At 43.7% G+C, this 12,907-nt stretch overlaps 1 protein-coding gene across 6 annotated transcripts in view; it reads right to left on the reverse strand.

The window, feature by feature from the left end:
• Positions 1 to 341: 341 nt before the first annotated feature.
• RALGAPB (Ral GTPase activating protein non-catalytic subunit beta) overlaps positions 342 to 12,907 on the reverse strand; it is a 64,029-nt gene continuing 51,463 nt past the window's right edge. For 4 of the 6 annotated variants that reach the window (XM_066330506.1, XM_066330505.1, XM_066330504.1 and 1 more), the window contains 6 exons: positions 10,652 to 10,771; positions 9,797 to 9,933; positions 8,881 to 8,989; positions 6,312 to 6,390; positions 5,730 to 5,878; positions 342 to 4,145 (listed from right to left, as the gene is read on the reverse strand). In XM_066330506.1, coding sequence (XP_066186603.1) covers positions 3,952 to 4,145; positions 5,730 to 5,878; positions 6,312 to 6,390; positions 8,881 to 8,989; positions 9,797 to 9,933; positions 10,652 to 10,771 — 788 coding nt within the window. In that variant the 3' untranslated portion in view covers positions 342 to 3,951. The remainder of the gene's footprint in view (positions 4,146 to 5,729; positions 5,879 to 6,311; positions 6,391 to 8,880; positions 8,990 to 9,796; positions 9,934 to 10,651; positions 10,772 to 12,907) is intronic. The other 2 variants (XM_066330507.1, XM_066330508.1) reach the window with 2 other exon arrangements.

A 12,907-nucleotide genomic window follows, 5' to 3' on the forward strand; every position in this document is an offset into this window, starting at 1 on the left:
GCATAGAGCTTTCCCATGTCCTGGGTGGGTGTCTGGAGTGGCTGCCCCACAGGGGACCCACACTGAAGATGGGAAGCAGCACATGGAGTGACTGGAGAACACTGGCATTGCAGGAGCACCAGGCTCCCTTCAAAAGACACTCTTTCATGTTTTCACTTCCCAGACTATTGAAATGCAACATGATTTCCTTACCTATGAGCCTCACTGTTCCCACAGCTACTGAGGTGCAGAGGATGTGCAATTCTGCTAACTCTGTCTGCTGTTGTCCTGGGAAACATCTCCATTGGAGAATTTCAACTAAGGTATTGGAAAATATTAAAAATGGACCAGTGCAAAGTTACTAGATAAGAATCTTTAAAATTTATTGGACTAATTGTGTTACATTCAATATTTGATGTATTTCTCCTGGACAAAGAATTGGCATAAATACAAACAAGCCTTTGTGTGCCTTCCCTAAACAAATAAGAGATAAAGTACTAGGGACAACAGAACATAGTTCACATCTTCATATTTACATTTTACTTTTACTTTACAACTTAGCGCCAGGAATATTTACAGAAAAATACAATAAGAACAGAACGTTCATGTCTTGGCAACATACAGGAATTCATACAAATTGTCTATGATGAAGCACATGATATCTGGCATTCTCACTTCTAATTGCTCTTGCTAAATCCAGGGGGAAAAGGGCTGTGTTTGCTTTCAAAGGTATCACTCAATTGCACAATCATAAAAATGCATCAAATTTGTCTGTGAGGCTGAAATTTAGTTCCCTCCTCTTCCTGGGCATGCAAAACCTTGTGAAAAGAAACAATGTGACCTATGAAGAACTCAGCAGGTACAGCCCAGGGGCAGCCAGGGCTGCTCCTTCCTCCAGCTTTGCACACTGCTACCCACAGATGCACCCATTTCCACAGGCACTGTCATCCCCCTCTCTGGCTTGCTGTAAGGTTCTAATGCCTTTCTAGAAGTACTTTTAAAAGAATGGCTTTTCTTTACAACTGTCTGTTAAGGTACCAAAATGTAATTTCAACACTGTGTTTATGACAGTGGTCACCTCCTGCTCTGTTAAAACAGAATTAGGAACCCAAACTGAAAGGTTTGATGAAGAGTCCCAGTTTAATTACTGTGGATAACTTGCAGATCAGGGGGTGGGGGGGCATCAGCACTCATCCCCTCTGATGGACAGGGATGCTGACCCAAGCCACTTGACTCAGCAAGTCAGAAATTTTATGCAGCAGTTTGTGATATAAAAAAAATTAAAAAATCTGGATTCTTGGCTGAGTCTTGCAAATAAACCTCATTTGCTCTGACCCTTCAAGGGAAATGCTCTCAAGACAGTGCTTTGGAGTAGCTAAAGACAGCTAAATTGGAGTTTGGTAAGACAGTGAGAGGACATGGATATAATTCCCAGACTGGTGGGGCACATTTTGTTACTAAGACTTCCATGCATCCTGGGCAAGGAGGGACAGTCCCTGCAGGCACCCTGCACTGGCAGTCTGCCCAGGATGCCCACTGCTGTGACTAGCACTCAAACCATAAGGGATGGCAGCACAGTTCTTCATCCCAACATTTTTATACCGAACTGTGACTTTCCTGAAGGCTCACTTTTCCAGAGAGCCAATCCCACCCCCTACAGCCAGGTTCACAGCACCTGTAATCTGCTCACCAGCTGGTTCTGCAACTCAACTGACACATGTTCTAAGCATCCATCCCCTGGCATTGGGAGTGGCCACAATGTGACCAAGTTCTCTTCTTTCCAGACTCCTGCCAAATCATATCTTCAAGCAGTCCACATGGCTGTCCCTGCTCCACCTGCCAGGACTGTGTAACACTCAGCCAGGGAGATGGGGCTGCTGTTAACACTATCAGTGTGCAGACACTGGGGTTGCTCAGAATGTTTATTGGTTACACATGCATTGCTCATGCCTTTTAAACCAGGGGGCTCAAGTTTCTTTGGCCATTAATTAGATCCAATAGGTACATTCACAGTGTGGGCAAATTTAGTGTGTGTGCATTAAATTGCTCCTGGCAAGAGTTTGGCAGAGGAATGAGGCTGTCCAAGTTCTCTGCATAGCTTGGCCAATGCTGCCACCCAAATGCTGCCTTGGAGCTCCTCCTGCCATGGGCCACCTGGGCAGCACAGATCCTGCCACAGGAGTTCTCTGTGGGTGGTTTCATTCTTTGACTTCTTATTAATCTGGATCAAATTCCAGAGATCCTGAACTGAGAAGTCAGTGCACTTGTTCCCTGCAACAAACACACATCACTTTGGCTGACCACCTCAAAGTCCATTCATGTGTATTTTTAGGGGCCTGTGTTTCCATAAACTCTTTGTGAAAAACGACATTGAAAGCCAGGAGTGAGATCTGTCCTTGGCAGATAAGTCATAATGAAACAATCAGAACTGCTTCAGGTCAGAACTGTTGCAAAAAGTAGCTCTGAAATATCAAAATTCAATGCCTGATAAGTATTACTGCAATGCATAGCACAGCTTATTAAAACCACTTTGGAAATAATGTGAAGGGCTCCCCAAATTCCTGTTAAGTCATGCTCTTCCATTATCCAGTGCTGGAAGGATCAGGATTCCCTGCTGCTGTCAGGCTGCACCTCCCCAGGAGTGCCAGCCACAATTCACTGCTGCAACACCAGCTGGGATATGCCAGGAGGCAGAAATACTCCCAGGGCTGCCCACACCCACCACACCTCTGAGATCCCAACAGCACACTTGTACCTGTAAACATCTTTCCCCAGCACATCCTTTGAGTCCTGAAGCCAGAACCTGATAATGAAAACTCCCGACCTAGGTGGAAGGGAAGCACTGCTGTCTAATGTGAGAACATACAGGAGATTCAAAACAGTGTGAAGTTATAACCCCAAAGGGGCTTTCATGGCATTGAAATTAATGGGAAAAAGAAAATTAGTGAATTTTCTTTTTGAGTTGTTCAGTCTGTTTAAGAGAAGCTTCTGAAAAGTGTTGTAGAAGCTGCAAAAACCACTCATGTTATAAATAACAGGGAGGAGGCAGTCCCAAAAACTCAGATTTCAATCCAGTGGAAGGAAGTTAAGTGATGTTTATGCTTTTTATGGAAATGGTGAGTAGGTGATACAGATGCTTCAAAATAAATTAAGTAGTTGCATTAAAAATAAAAATCAGGCTACTGAAATTAAATGTGACATTTTGCAACAGACCTGAAAGTTATAACCTTGCTTTTATACAATCAAAAGCTCTTATCCAGCAGTAACTCCTTTTGGGAAGTCAGTTAACTTCAGGTGGTGGTGGCTGTCTCAAATGCAGATGGACCCACTCAGAGCCCTGGTGGGAACGGCCACATACAGGATCTGGGCTTTGGATTTCAGGGCCTACTCTTTCCAAGTAATCTTCGTCCTCTTGTTTCTGGTACACAGATGGGTTACATCCAGTGAAGGATCTTGTGTTGAGCACTGAAGAGGGACTGAAAATGTCTGAAGTTTTCACAGGGAGAGTTAATGCTCTGGTACAGACTCTTCCTCCAAGGAAAGATCCTGCTCCCTTGCCCTTGGACATGTGGGTGCAGCAAGATGTCTAACGGCAGGTTTGTTTGTATTCTTATTTCCATCCTCATATGCGAGACGGCTTTACTTTGATTGTTTTCCCCTCAGAGCAGGACACCTACAGTTCCTAATTAGTCTGGAAAGGATGACTGAGTGAAGAGATTATTTTGCTAGCATCCAGGAAGACCGGAATTTGGTAATCTTCTGAGGGTAGGTGAATCAAGTCAATATCCCAACTGCAATGTTTCAGATTCATTTCTCATTCCTCCCACATGGTATCTGCTGACTTGTGCTAGAACATGATTTCCTGAATTCTGGAGGGCTGAGAAAATTTGTTATTTAACTTTTTTCTTCTACACTAATTTAAATTAGTGTAACCACCAAGCTCTGATCTAATTGTCCTGGAAGGATAATGACCTAGGGATTGCAGTTCTTGAGCCCAACCTCCTGGAAAAGCGAGGTATAAAACTCTGGCTCCAGCTGCCTGTTGCGGTATTTATTGACAATATCTGCTATTTTCTGTTTTCGGCGGACGTGGGGGGGGTTGTATGAATCACTTTCCAGCCTCTTTCTCCGACAAATATTTATTACTGTCTGTCTTACTAAGAAACCTGAAAAAGAAACAACACTTGAATCAAGTTTAAATGCACCTCTTCCCAGCCAAAGACAATTTTGGGTTCTGTCCCATCTAAACCCAAGGGGAGATGTTCAGCTCCACCAAGTCAAGAATTTTTCTCCATGAACAGTTGATAACAGACAGCCATGGTCCCCATGCTTGTATAGACCTTCACTGTAAAGAATGAAGAAAGGCACTCATGCAGTGGTACCCTAAACTGGCTTGAGGAGGAGTATTCTCTGCTTTATCAGAGCAAAGCAGCTGCCTGGAACAGCACCCTCAGGACAAGAGGAAAAACCCAGGGCAGCCAATACTAGAGTCACAGTGCCATAGCCTCAGCTACGTCACTTATCTGGACCTCAGGTGGGCCCTGAGGTCACACCAGGTAGTTCCAGGGGAGCCTTAAGAATGAAAAAGGTACCTGTCAGTACCTTTTTCCAGTAGGAATTGCAGAGTCTTCTCCTTGGAGAGGAGATGAGGAAAGACTTGATGGGTTGTGGCTACAAACAAATTTCTTTTCCCCTCACTGCCTTGCCACTTTTGTCACCCCTCTGTAACTCACACTGCTGGATACAGATGGAGGAGGAGGTGGGGAATGGAAGTAGTAGCACTCAAAAACTGGCAGTTTATCTTATTTTATTCTGAAAGGAAATTTCTATGCCTCTAAGGAAGCAAGTATACCTTACCCCCTTTGCTGTTTCACAAGCTCTTTCATAAAGACAGAAACATTTAGAGGACCCCCCTGCACACAAACTACACCTGCTGAACTTAGGAGATGAGAAAAATTTCACTGTATTAACAGTCCTGATGCAGCAGAAAAACAAGCTCAACTCTAGGAAAACATACCTAATAGTTCTTCAGTAAAAGCCACTGTATCAGCTGAATTCATAAATGTTATTTAAGGGCCCAAGTCTGGCTTCAGTTTGCCAATCACTGAATTAAGCATACAAACCCCAGAACCTGAAAGTCACCTCCAACAGCAGCTTTATGGTTATGTACAGGTATCCTAATGTTCATTACTTCATTTTACTCTGTCCTGTGTACTGCTCCTGCTGGGTGGAATTTCCAGTTACTGAAGCTAAATAGCACCAATACCAGGACAGGTCCATGAATCCATCCAGGAACAGAGGAAAAGGCAGAAGGCACACAATGGGACCACTCAATACACGACTGCATGGCACTGAACACATAATCAAAAATGTATTTTGTCCCTGTCTTGCTTCTAAACCAGAAGGAACAAACACAGCATGCCAGCAAAGTAACAAATTCCACAGCACCCTCTGGTGCACCTTGGCTCTCTAAGGTAAACACCAGGGTCACATTTTGCTCTCCTTTCTAAACAGGCCCTGTTCCTAGTTCCAGCACTCTCTCCTGCTATCCTGGCAGCCAAGCACTGTCCACCTGCTCCCTCTGCTATTCCTGCTCCCACTGCTGCTGCAAAAAGTATGGCTTTCATTTGTTCAGCACTGCGTAACACTTTTTCCAAAGAAAGATTCCAGACCATGTACTTTGCAGATGTATTATTATTTTTTATAAAGTAAAATATAAACATGAGCATTCCTAGAATCTTTTAGCTTACCAAGAGCTCTCCTACTGACTATCATTCCATCTACCAGTGGGATAACCATGTTGAATTTCCCAGTTGCTCCTTGTAGTTTTATCCTGAATAAGCCAGTGTTTAAAGGATGGATGAAGATCACAGGAACTTCCTTCTCAGGAATGGTAGATCTTAAGGGAAAAACACAACTGTTGAATCAGTTTTAAAGCACCATTTCAATTAATTTATAGATGAAAAGTGACCCCTTTAGGTGTTAAAAGAAAGTTCTAAAATGCCTCATGGCTAAGGCAGCAGGATCCTGGGGCATGCTCTGGACCCCCAGAAGGGCTCTTTTGGTCATGTTGTGCCTATGATGTCTGTCCCCACAGGACTGAAGAGCCCTGCAGCCACGGTACAGTGTGTATGCAGCATTAACCACCTCACAAGGAAGCCAGTCAGGAACGAGACTCACCACAGACTCAGATAAAACTGCACATTTTCTGTTCTTTAATTTATATTTTATCTGCATATGAAAATCTCATATGAAAAGCTCTTTCACTTTTTCAACCAAAAAACAGTCCACTGAAAAACCAATAAAAATAATGAAAATAAGAGCAGTCTTACCTCAGGGAAGTGCTACTATTGGCTGTGGTTTCCACACCAGTGCTAGTCTCAGATACCAGATCAGGGAGGGGGAAGTTTTCTGTACAAACAGAATGCATCAAATAAAGTTTATCTAATATAGTTTTGGATTTGTTTTTCTTATGTACAAGGAAGGATTATTTATCATCAGTCCTCAGTCCATGCAGTCCTCAAGCATTTATACCACTAGTGTTCTTGCACAGCTAGTGTCTTTGTTTGGCTTCCAGTTCCAGCAGTCACAGAGGGTACACACACCTCAGCCATTTGCACTCAGCAGATGAGGCCCCAAACTCTCCATTCTCTCAATCCAAAAGTCAAAATCTCTACAGGAACCATGAAAGCAGGAAGGAGATGAACTAATTCAACCACAAAAAGAGCTTTCAGATTATTATTCACAGCATCTTCACTCATCCGCAAGTAATCAGCCTTCAGGATGCTGCTAGGAGCATTGAACAATGCCAACCACTCACACCTACAGTTCCGTTGAGCCCTCATCCCACAAACATGGTATGCTTCCTCAAGCCCAAGCTCTGTGCATCTCCACCATAGCCTACAACTCTGCTGCCATGCACCTGGTTACAAAGACTGGATAATGAAGGTGAATGAGGAAAAAGTAAGGACCTGAATCCCTTAAGAGGATTTGGCACTTCCCAGCACCTTGTTCAGGGGTTAAGAAATGTTTAGATTTTCTCACAAAAGTACAGTTCAGGCAGCAGGACAGTGCTTCCAGCAGAAGGAGTCTAAGGCCCAAACCCAGATGTCATCAGAGCTGGGATGCTAAGGGTACAGAACAACTGGAGCAAGCAAGGGGAGAGCATGGCAAGCCATGGACACACACTGAGATGGAGCAAGAGGGAGGGCAGGCAGTTGGCATCAGGATGATACACTTGACTACAAAGTGACAGCTTTTCACTGTCCAGATTCAAAGATGTACCAGAAGCATAAGGTAAAAGCCAAGAACATAAGGCAGAGCCTCTGGGCTAGGAGTCGCTTCCAAGAGCTGCCCGTCCCTCCATTCAACTGCCAGCCTTACTGAGGTTCACAAACTCATTTATTCAGCTGGAGGCCCAGAACTCTGGGAGATTCATAGTTGCTGAAAGAAACAGTCAAGCAGAAGCACACCTGTGTAGCACAGTTGTTTGCCCCTGCAGTGAAGGGGTCAGGGACACTAGCTGGGAACACACTCTGGGCCAATGTCTGCAAAAAGAAATGATGATGCAGAGCTTGCTGTCTACCTCCTGATGTCAGTAAGGCTCTGAGGCACACGCTGTGAACAAGGTGGTCTTCCTGATAACTAATATCTACACTTAAAAGAAAGCTTCCTTTGATTGCTGCTCCCATTCCCTTGGTTGCTTTGCTTTGGAAGGAGCTAAGGCCTTAATTAAGGTCCACCCTTACTTCCAGACTGGGAATCAAGATTAGAAACCAAAGACAGAATAAAGCAGCAGTTCCTGGCCAGTCTTGCAGACACTGCTGGGCTAGGCCAGTGCACAGAGATTCTCACATGACACTAAGGCCAGGCCACGGCTTGGAACCAACACAGAAGAAATTCCTGTGGATAAAGAATTCCTCAACGCTGTTCACCAAGGCCATGCCATGGCCTGTAACAGAACAAGCAAAGTTGGGTCTCTCCCAGAGCAGCACTACTCCAAAGCAGAGAGTAAACACCAGACTAAGAAACAAAGTTGCATGAGGAGCAGGAGCTTGCCTGAGCAACACAGCAGAAAGGGAGCACGGGAGCAAGCACCCTGAGTGCAGAACAAACCAGCCCACGTCTGAAGAGAGAACACGGAGTTCCAAAGATGCCATCACACCAAGGAGGACGATGATCCCTCCAGCACAGAAGCAGCAGGTGTCAGAAGACATTTTTTAAAAGGAAAAAACCTAGATCCACTCCTAGGAGACAACAGCCAAGGAGAACTCAAAAGCAGAGGAACACACCCACCTTGGGTGCTGAGCTTATGAAGCTTCATGACAGCCTTTCACAGGTACTCTCAGTGCTAAAGGAAACTTCAGACCTACATATGCCACTGATTCATGTACACCCTATGGATCACAACTCAAATATTGAAGAACTGATTCAGAATCTTAGCGTTGTTACAGACATTAATAAAGACTTATTTTGATGGCAAGGGTGGTAAGGCCCTGGGACAAGTTGCCCAGAGAAGCTGCGGCTGTCCCATCCCTGGAAGTGTTCAGAATAGATGGAGCATGGGAGCAACCTGGTTTAGTGGAAGGTGTCCCTGCACTTGGGAAGGGGGTTGGGACTAGAAAGCTTTAAGGTCCTCCAATTCAAACCATTCTGTGGTTGCATGATCTAGCATTTTGTTCGAAAAAAACCCCAAAAACAAAACAAAATCAAAACAAATAAACAAACCAAGCAAACAAAAAACCCAAACAAAACAAAGCAAACTACAAAAAAAAAAACCCACTACCCCCCCCCCAAAAAAAAAAAACAAAAACAAAAAAACAAAACAACCCACAACTCAGAGATTTTCCTCTGGTTCTTGCCCTGTTGCTACTTTAACGAACAGTTAGGAGTTGTACATACCTATATCATCATAACGTTCCACCCAGACCACATACACTTTGGTTTCAGGTCCCATTGGTGGAATGGTTCGGCCCTGAGGCATCCTCTTGGATCTAGAAGTAGGACTGAGCTGTTTCGAACATAAGGGAAGAACAGCATTTGCAAACATCGTGAATCCAATAATGCAGCCAACAAGTGTTTTCCAGCTGTTCCTCAGTCATTCCTATCTCAGCCAGGTACAACCTCTGTCAGCTATTGAGCAGGGGCATCTGTGCTGGAACTACTCACTGCAAGCTGGGTCACCAACCTACTTGTATTCTATACAAACTAATATGTATATATATTCAACCTTGAATCAGATAAAAGTTTTTCTTAATATTCTTGAAGACCTAAAATGAGTAACTAAGTATACATTTGGAAGTGAATTCTAAACAAGTAATCAGCAGTAATAAGTCTTTCACTTACAGATATAACAGTTCACGGTTTTCTGCTTTGCTAGTGCACAAAAGCAACTCCTGGTACTTCAGACACATCTGACAGAGTTTTAAACTGGGTAGGTAGGAAAAGTGTTCATGTCTATCCATCCTCAATTTCCAAGTACAGATTTGAGACTGAATTACTCTGTAAATACTGCACATACTTTTCCCTGCAAGCATTTCAAGATTTCAGGATGCACAGTATTACCATTTAGCATGTCTGAGTTTTATATTTAAGTAATGTGATATTGCTATCTCCCACTGTAGATGAAAATTCTGGCAGGACCAAAGCAGATGTCAAAGATTCATGGGAAAGAACAAGCAGTTCTACATGCCAGGGAGTCAAATCATATACTATCAAAAATCCTGAGCATTGCCAGCATGCTTCTTGAAAGAAACAAAGGGGGAAAAAAAAAAAAAAAAAAAAGGGGCACCATTTTTTAATGCAAGTTTTGCCTTACCCGCTGAGAGGAATTAAGATTGTCTGTATGACTGGGGAAGAGTTCAAGTGTCAGAGGCTGCTGCTTCAATATTCCTGGCAGCAGATCCATGTTGGAGTCACTTTCTTGGTCGGAGACACTGCTTTCCAGTGAATCAGCTGTAAGCCAGAAGAAAAAAAGGAAGTGTTTATCTATTCTTCCACCAAAAAACTTAAGCTGTCATCATATATAAGGTTTTGATACTAAAAAAAATATTGTAAGGCTTTTGAAACTAGACATGCATAGATGTATGTTCCAGTCAATATAGTCCTCATAAGCAGGAAGATCAGTTAGGAGACAACTGCTAGCTATTCCAGAAACAGACTGCCAATAATGCACTCTCTATGGACTTACATGTATCCCAGCATTTCCTACAGAACAGTCTCCTCCTTCCCATGGCTACGCCATATTTTATTCCAGGCAACTTTAAGCATGCCAAAGATGACCTGAAAGCTGTAGCTTCTCTACTTAGCAGTGGTACAATCACTCCTTCATGTGCTGCAGGAGCACAAAACTGACAGGAAAGGGAAAAAAAAATTGGCATCACCAGTTGATGGTGAAACACATGTTCAACCTAAAGCACCCCGGCAGCAACAAAACTCCTGTGCATGTCTGTACATCTACTGAGGCTCAGACTGAAAAACGCACAGAACAGATGCCACATCACGAAGGAGTCTAAGGATTAGAATGGTGTGACTTAAATATCCACACCTTTCTGACAAGGATCTTGCTGGACACACTACTCAGTTTTTTATCTAGGTTTTGCTTCTGAAAGAGTTTTCAAATAAAAAAATATTGTTTTCATTTTTCTATAGAGCATGTACAGAGAGATCTTACTCAGGGATTCCACTGGTGATGGGACAACAAAGGCAATTTCTGTCAGGGCATCTGCATAATACAGCACCTTCTTCTGCCCATTGAAGATACTTGCCCCAACATCTTCTGAGATAATTAAATCTGAAATGGGCAGAAAAGGAAAGTTTAGCCAGAAGGAAGTTCTACTTCTTTACACACTGCATCAGAAATTACTTTCAAATACAAGGTGCAATCAATGAGCAGAAATCATGCAAATCTCATTTTAAAATGAAAGGAGTCAAAACTCATGGCTAACAACCTTTCTTAGATGAATGTTTTTACTATCTTGAAGGAAAAGGCATTTTGGGTTGGGAGTGGCTTCATTTTGAACACATTTCCAATGTACTGGATTATTTATTTCCTAGTACCCTAGTAAGCACATCTGCCACAATAATACAATCTACTGTCTATTACTGAACATTCCATCTAGCAACAAAAATCAGTTAGCCATTCCATTTCCAAAGGATTCTAACATTTACCACTTCCGTCTGACACTGTTCTAGAACTCAAGCCAGTTTCCACAGGCTCTCTTTGGTCTTTTCTCCATCAAGCAGAGTTAGAAAAAAACCCAACCTGTCTCAAATCAATTCAAGAAAGCTCCTCATTCTCAGTCTCGACTGATTCCCTCACTACAACTGGCCAACACAGGCCTTCAGAGTAGAGAAAGAGCTTCTCTCTGCACTTTTCCTTCCCCATATCACCTCCAGAATGACTAGCAAGGACTTTAAAATGAATTATTTCTCTGCTCCAGTTTACAGAAGGGTTCCTGGGATAGCTGCCTCAGAAAAGCCACTGGAGCAGTGAAATTCAGCATACTGACAGAGAAGCGGCCAGAGGCATGTTGAAGACTCCAAGCCGTTCTTCAGCATCAGGAAAAGGTTCCCACATCTCCAGTGCACAAGCCCCCAAAGAGCAGCACTACAACTCAAACCCAGCTCTTTAGGAATTTCTTTGATTTTGTGGGTGCTGCAGGGAAACATTCCCATGAAATTATTTTAATCACAAGTCATTGGAAGCTACTGTAGACTCACAGAATCATTTAGGTTGCAGATCATTGAGTCCAACTGTTAAACTCAGCCCTGCCAAATTCACCACAAACCCATGTCCCCAGATCCCACATCTGCACAGCTTTTAAATCCTCCTTTAAAAATGCCCAGGGATGGTGACTCCATCACTGTCTTGGGCAGCCTATGCTAATGCCACACCACTCCTTCCATAAAGAAATTTTCCCTAATATCCAACTTAAATCTGCACTGAAGCTGTTTCCTCTTCTCCTGTCATTCATTACCTGGGATACTGACCCTGACCTGGCTACAATGCTTTTCAGGGAGTTGTAGAGAGCGAGAAGGTCTCTCCTGAGCTTCCTTTTCTCCAAGCTGAGCCCTCCCAGCTCCCTCAGCTGCTCCTCATCAGACTTGTGCTCCACCCCATTCATCAGCAGAACCAGATTAGAAGTAACCTGCAATTCCTCCTTTCCATTTCTGAATGCTTTTCCTGTTTCCTTCTTCCTCGAGTTGGTTGAATTAATACAGCTATTTAGTGGTCTGTGTTTTCACTCAAATGACTGAACAATGTGAGTTGAAAAGTACACATCAAACCATGTCCCTTGCTAATTCAGGGACTTGCCTTCTGCAGTTGTTCTGACACAGCCAAAGTGAGGCCAGAGAGCTCTGCCTCTGAGAAAGCACAGCTTGGCGTTTTGTAATCCATCCTGACTTGCTCAGAGAAAGCAATGCCTCTGTACTCTAACCTCTCCCCAACGCTTTCAGCTTTCTGTGGTTTGTACTTTTATTCCATAACTTAAGGGAGAAGCCTCCAGCTGGCTGCAGATACAAGTGAAGGACACTCCTAAGTCACAGAGAATGGACAGCAGAGCAAGTGCTGCTTAAGCACCTGCAGCTGTAATGGTGTCACACATGAAGCCAACATCAGGCCAAGGATAACAAACAAGCTGCACCAGCATTACCACTGCCTTTGGGTGGCCCACCAGAGGCTGTGGCTTTGGAGATGACCCCAAACAGATCTGGGCCTTGAAGCACCAAAACTGAAACCAGCCCAGACACTACCAATTTCAAGGCAATCTGATCAAGTTGTCCAAGGGAGAAACTAACCCAATCCCCAGTTTCCCATCCTGGGATAGCAGCTCACATTCCTGAGGATCACTTTGGGTGACAGAATGGGGAGAGGGTGGTGTATGAGAAGCTCAGGGGAGGAGTTGCTCTAGTGGATAAAAGCGGA

This window comes from Sylvia atricapilla, chromosome 16 (assembly GCF_009819655.1).
Source record: "Sylvia atricapilla isolate bSylAtr1 chromosome 16, bSylAtr1.pri, whole genome shotgun sequence".
Lineage (NCBI taxonomy): Eukaryota > Metazoa > Chordata > Aves > Passeriformes > Sylviidae > Sylvia > Sylvia atricapilla.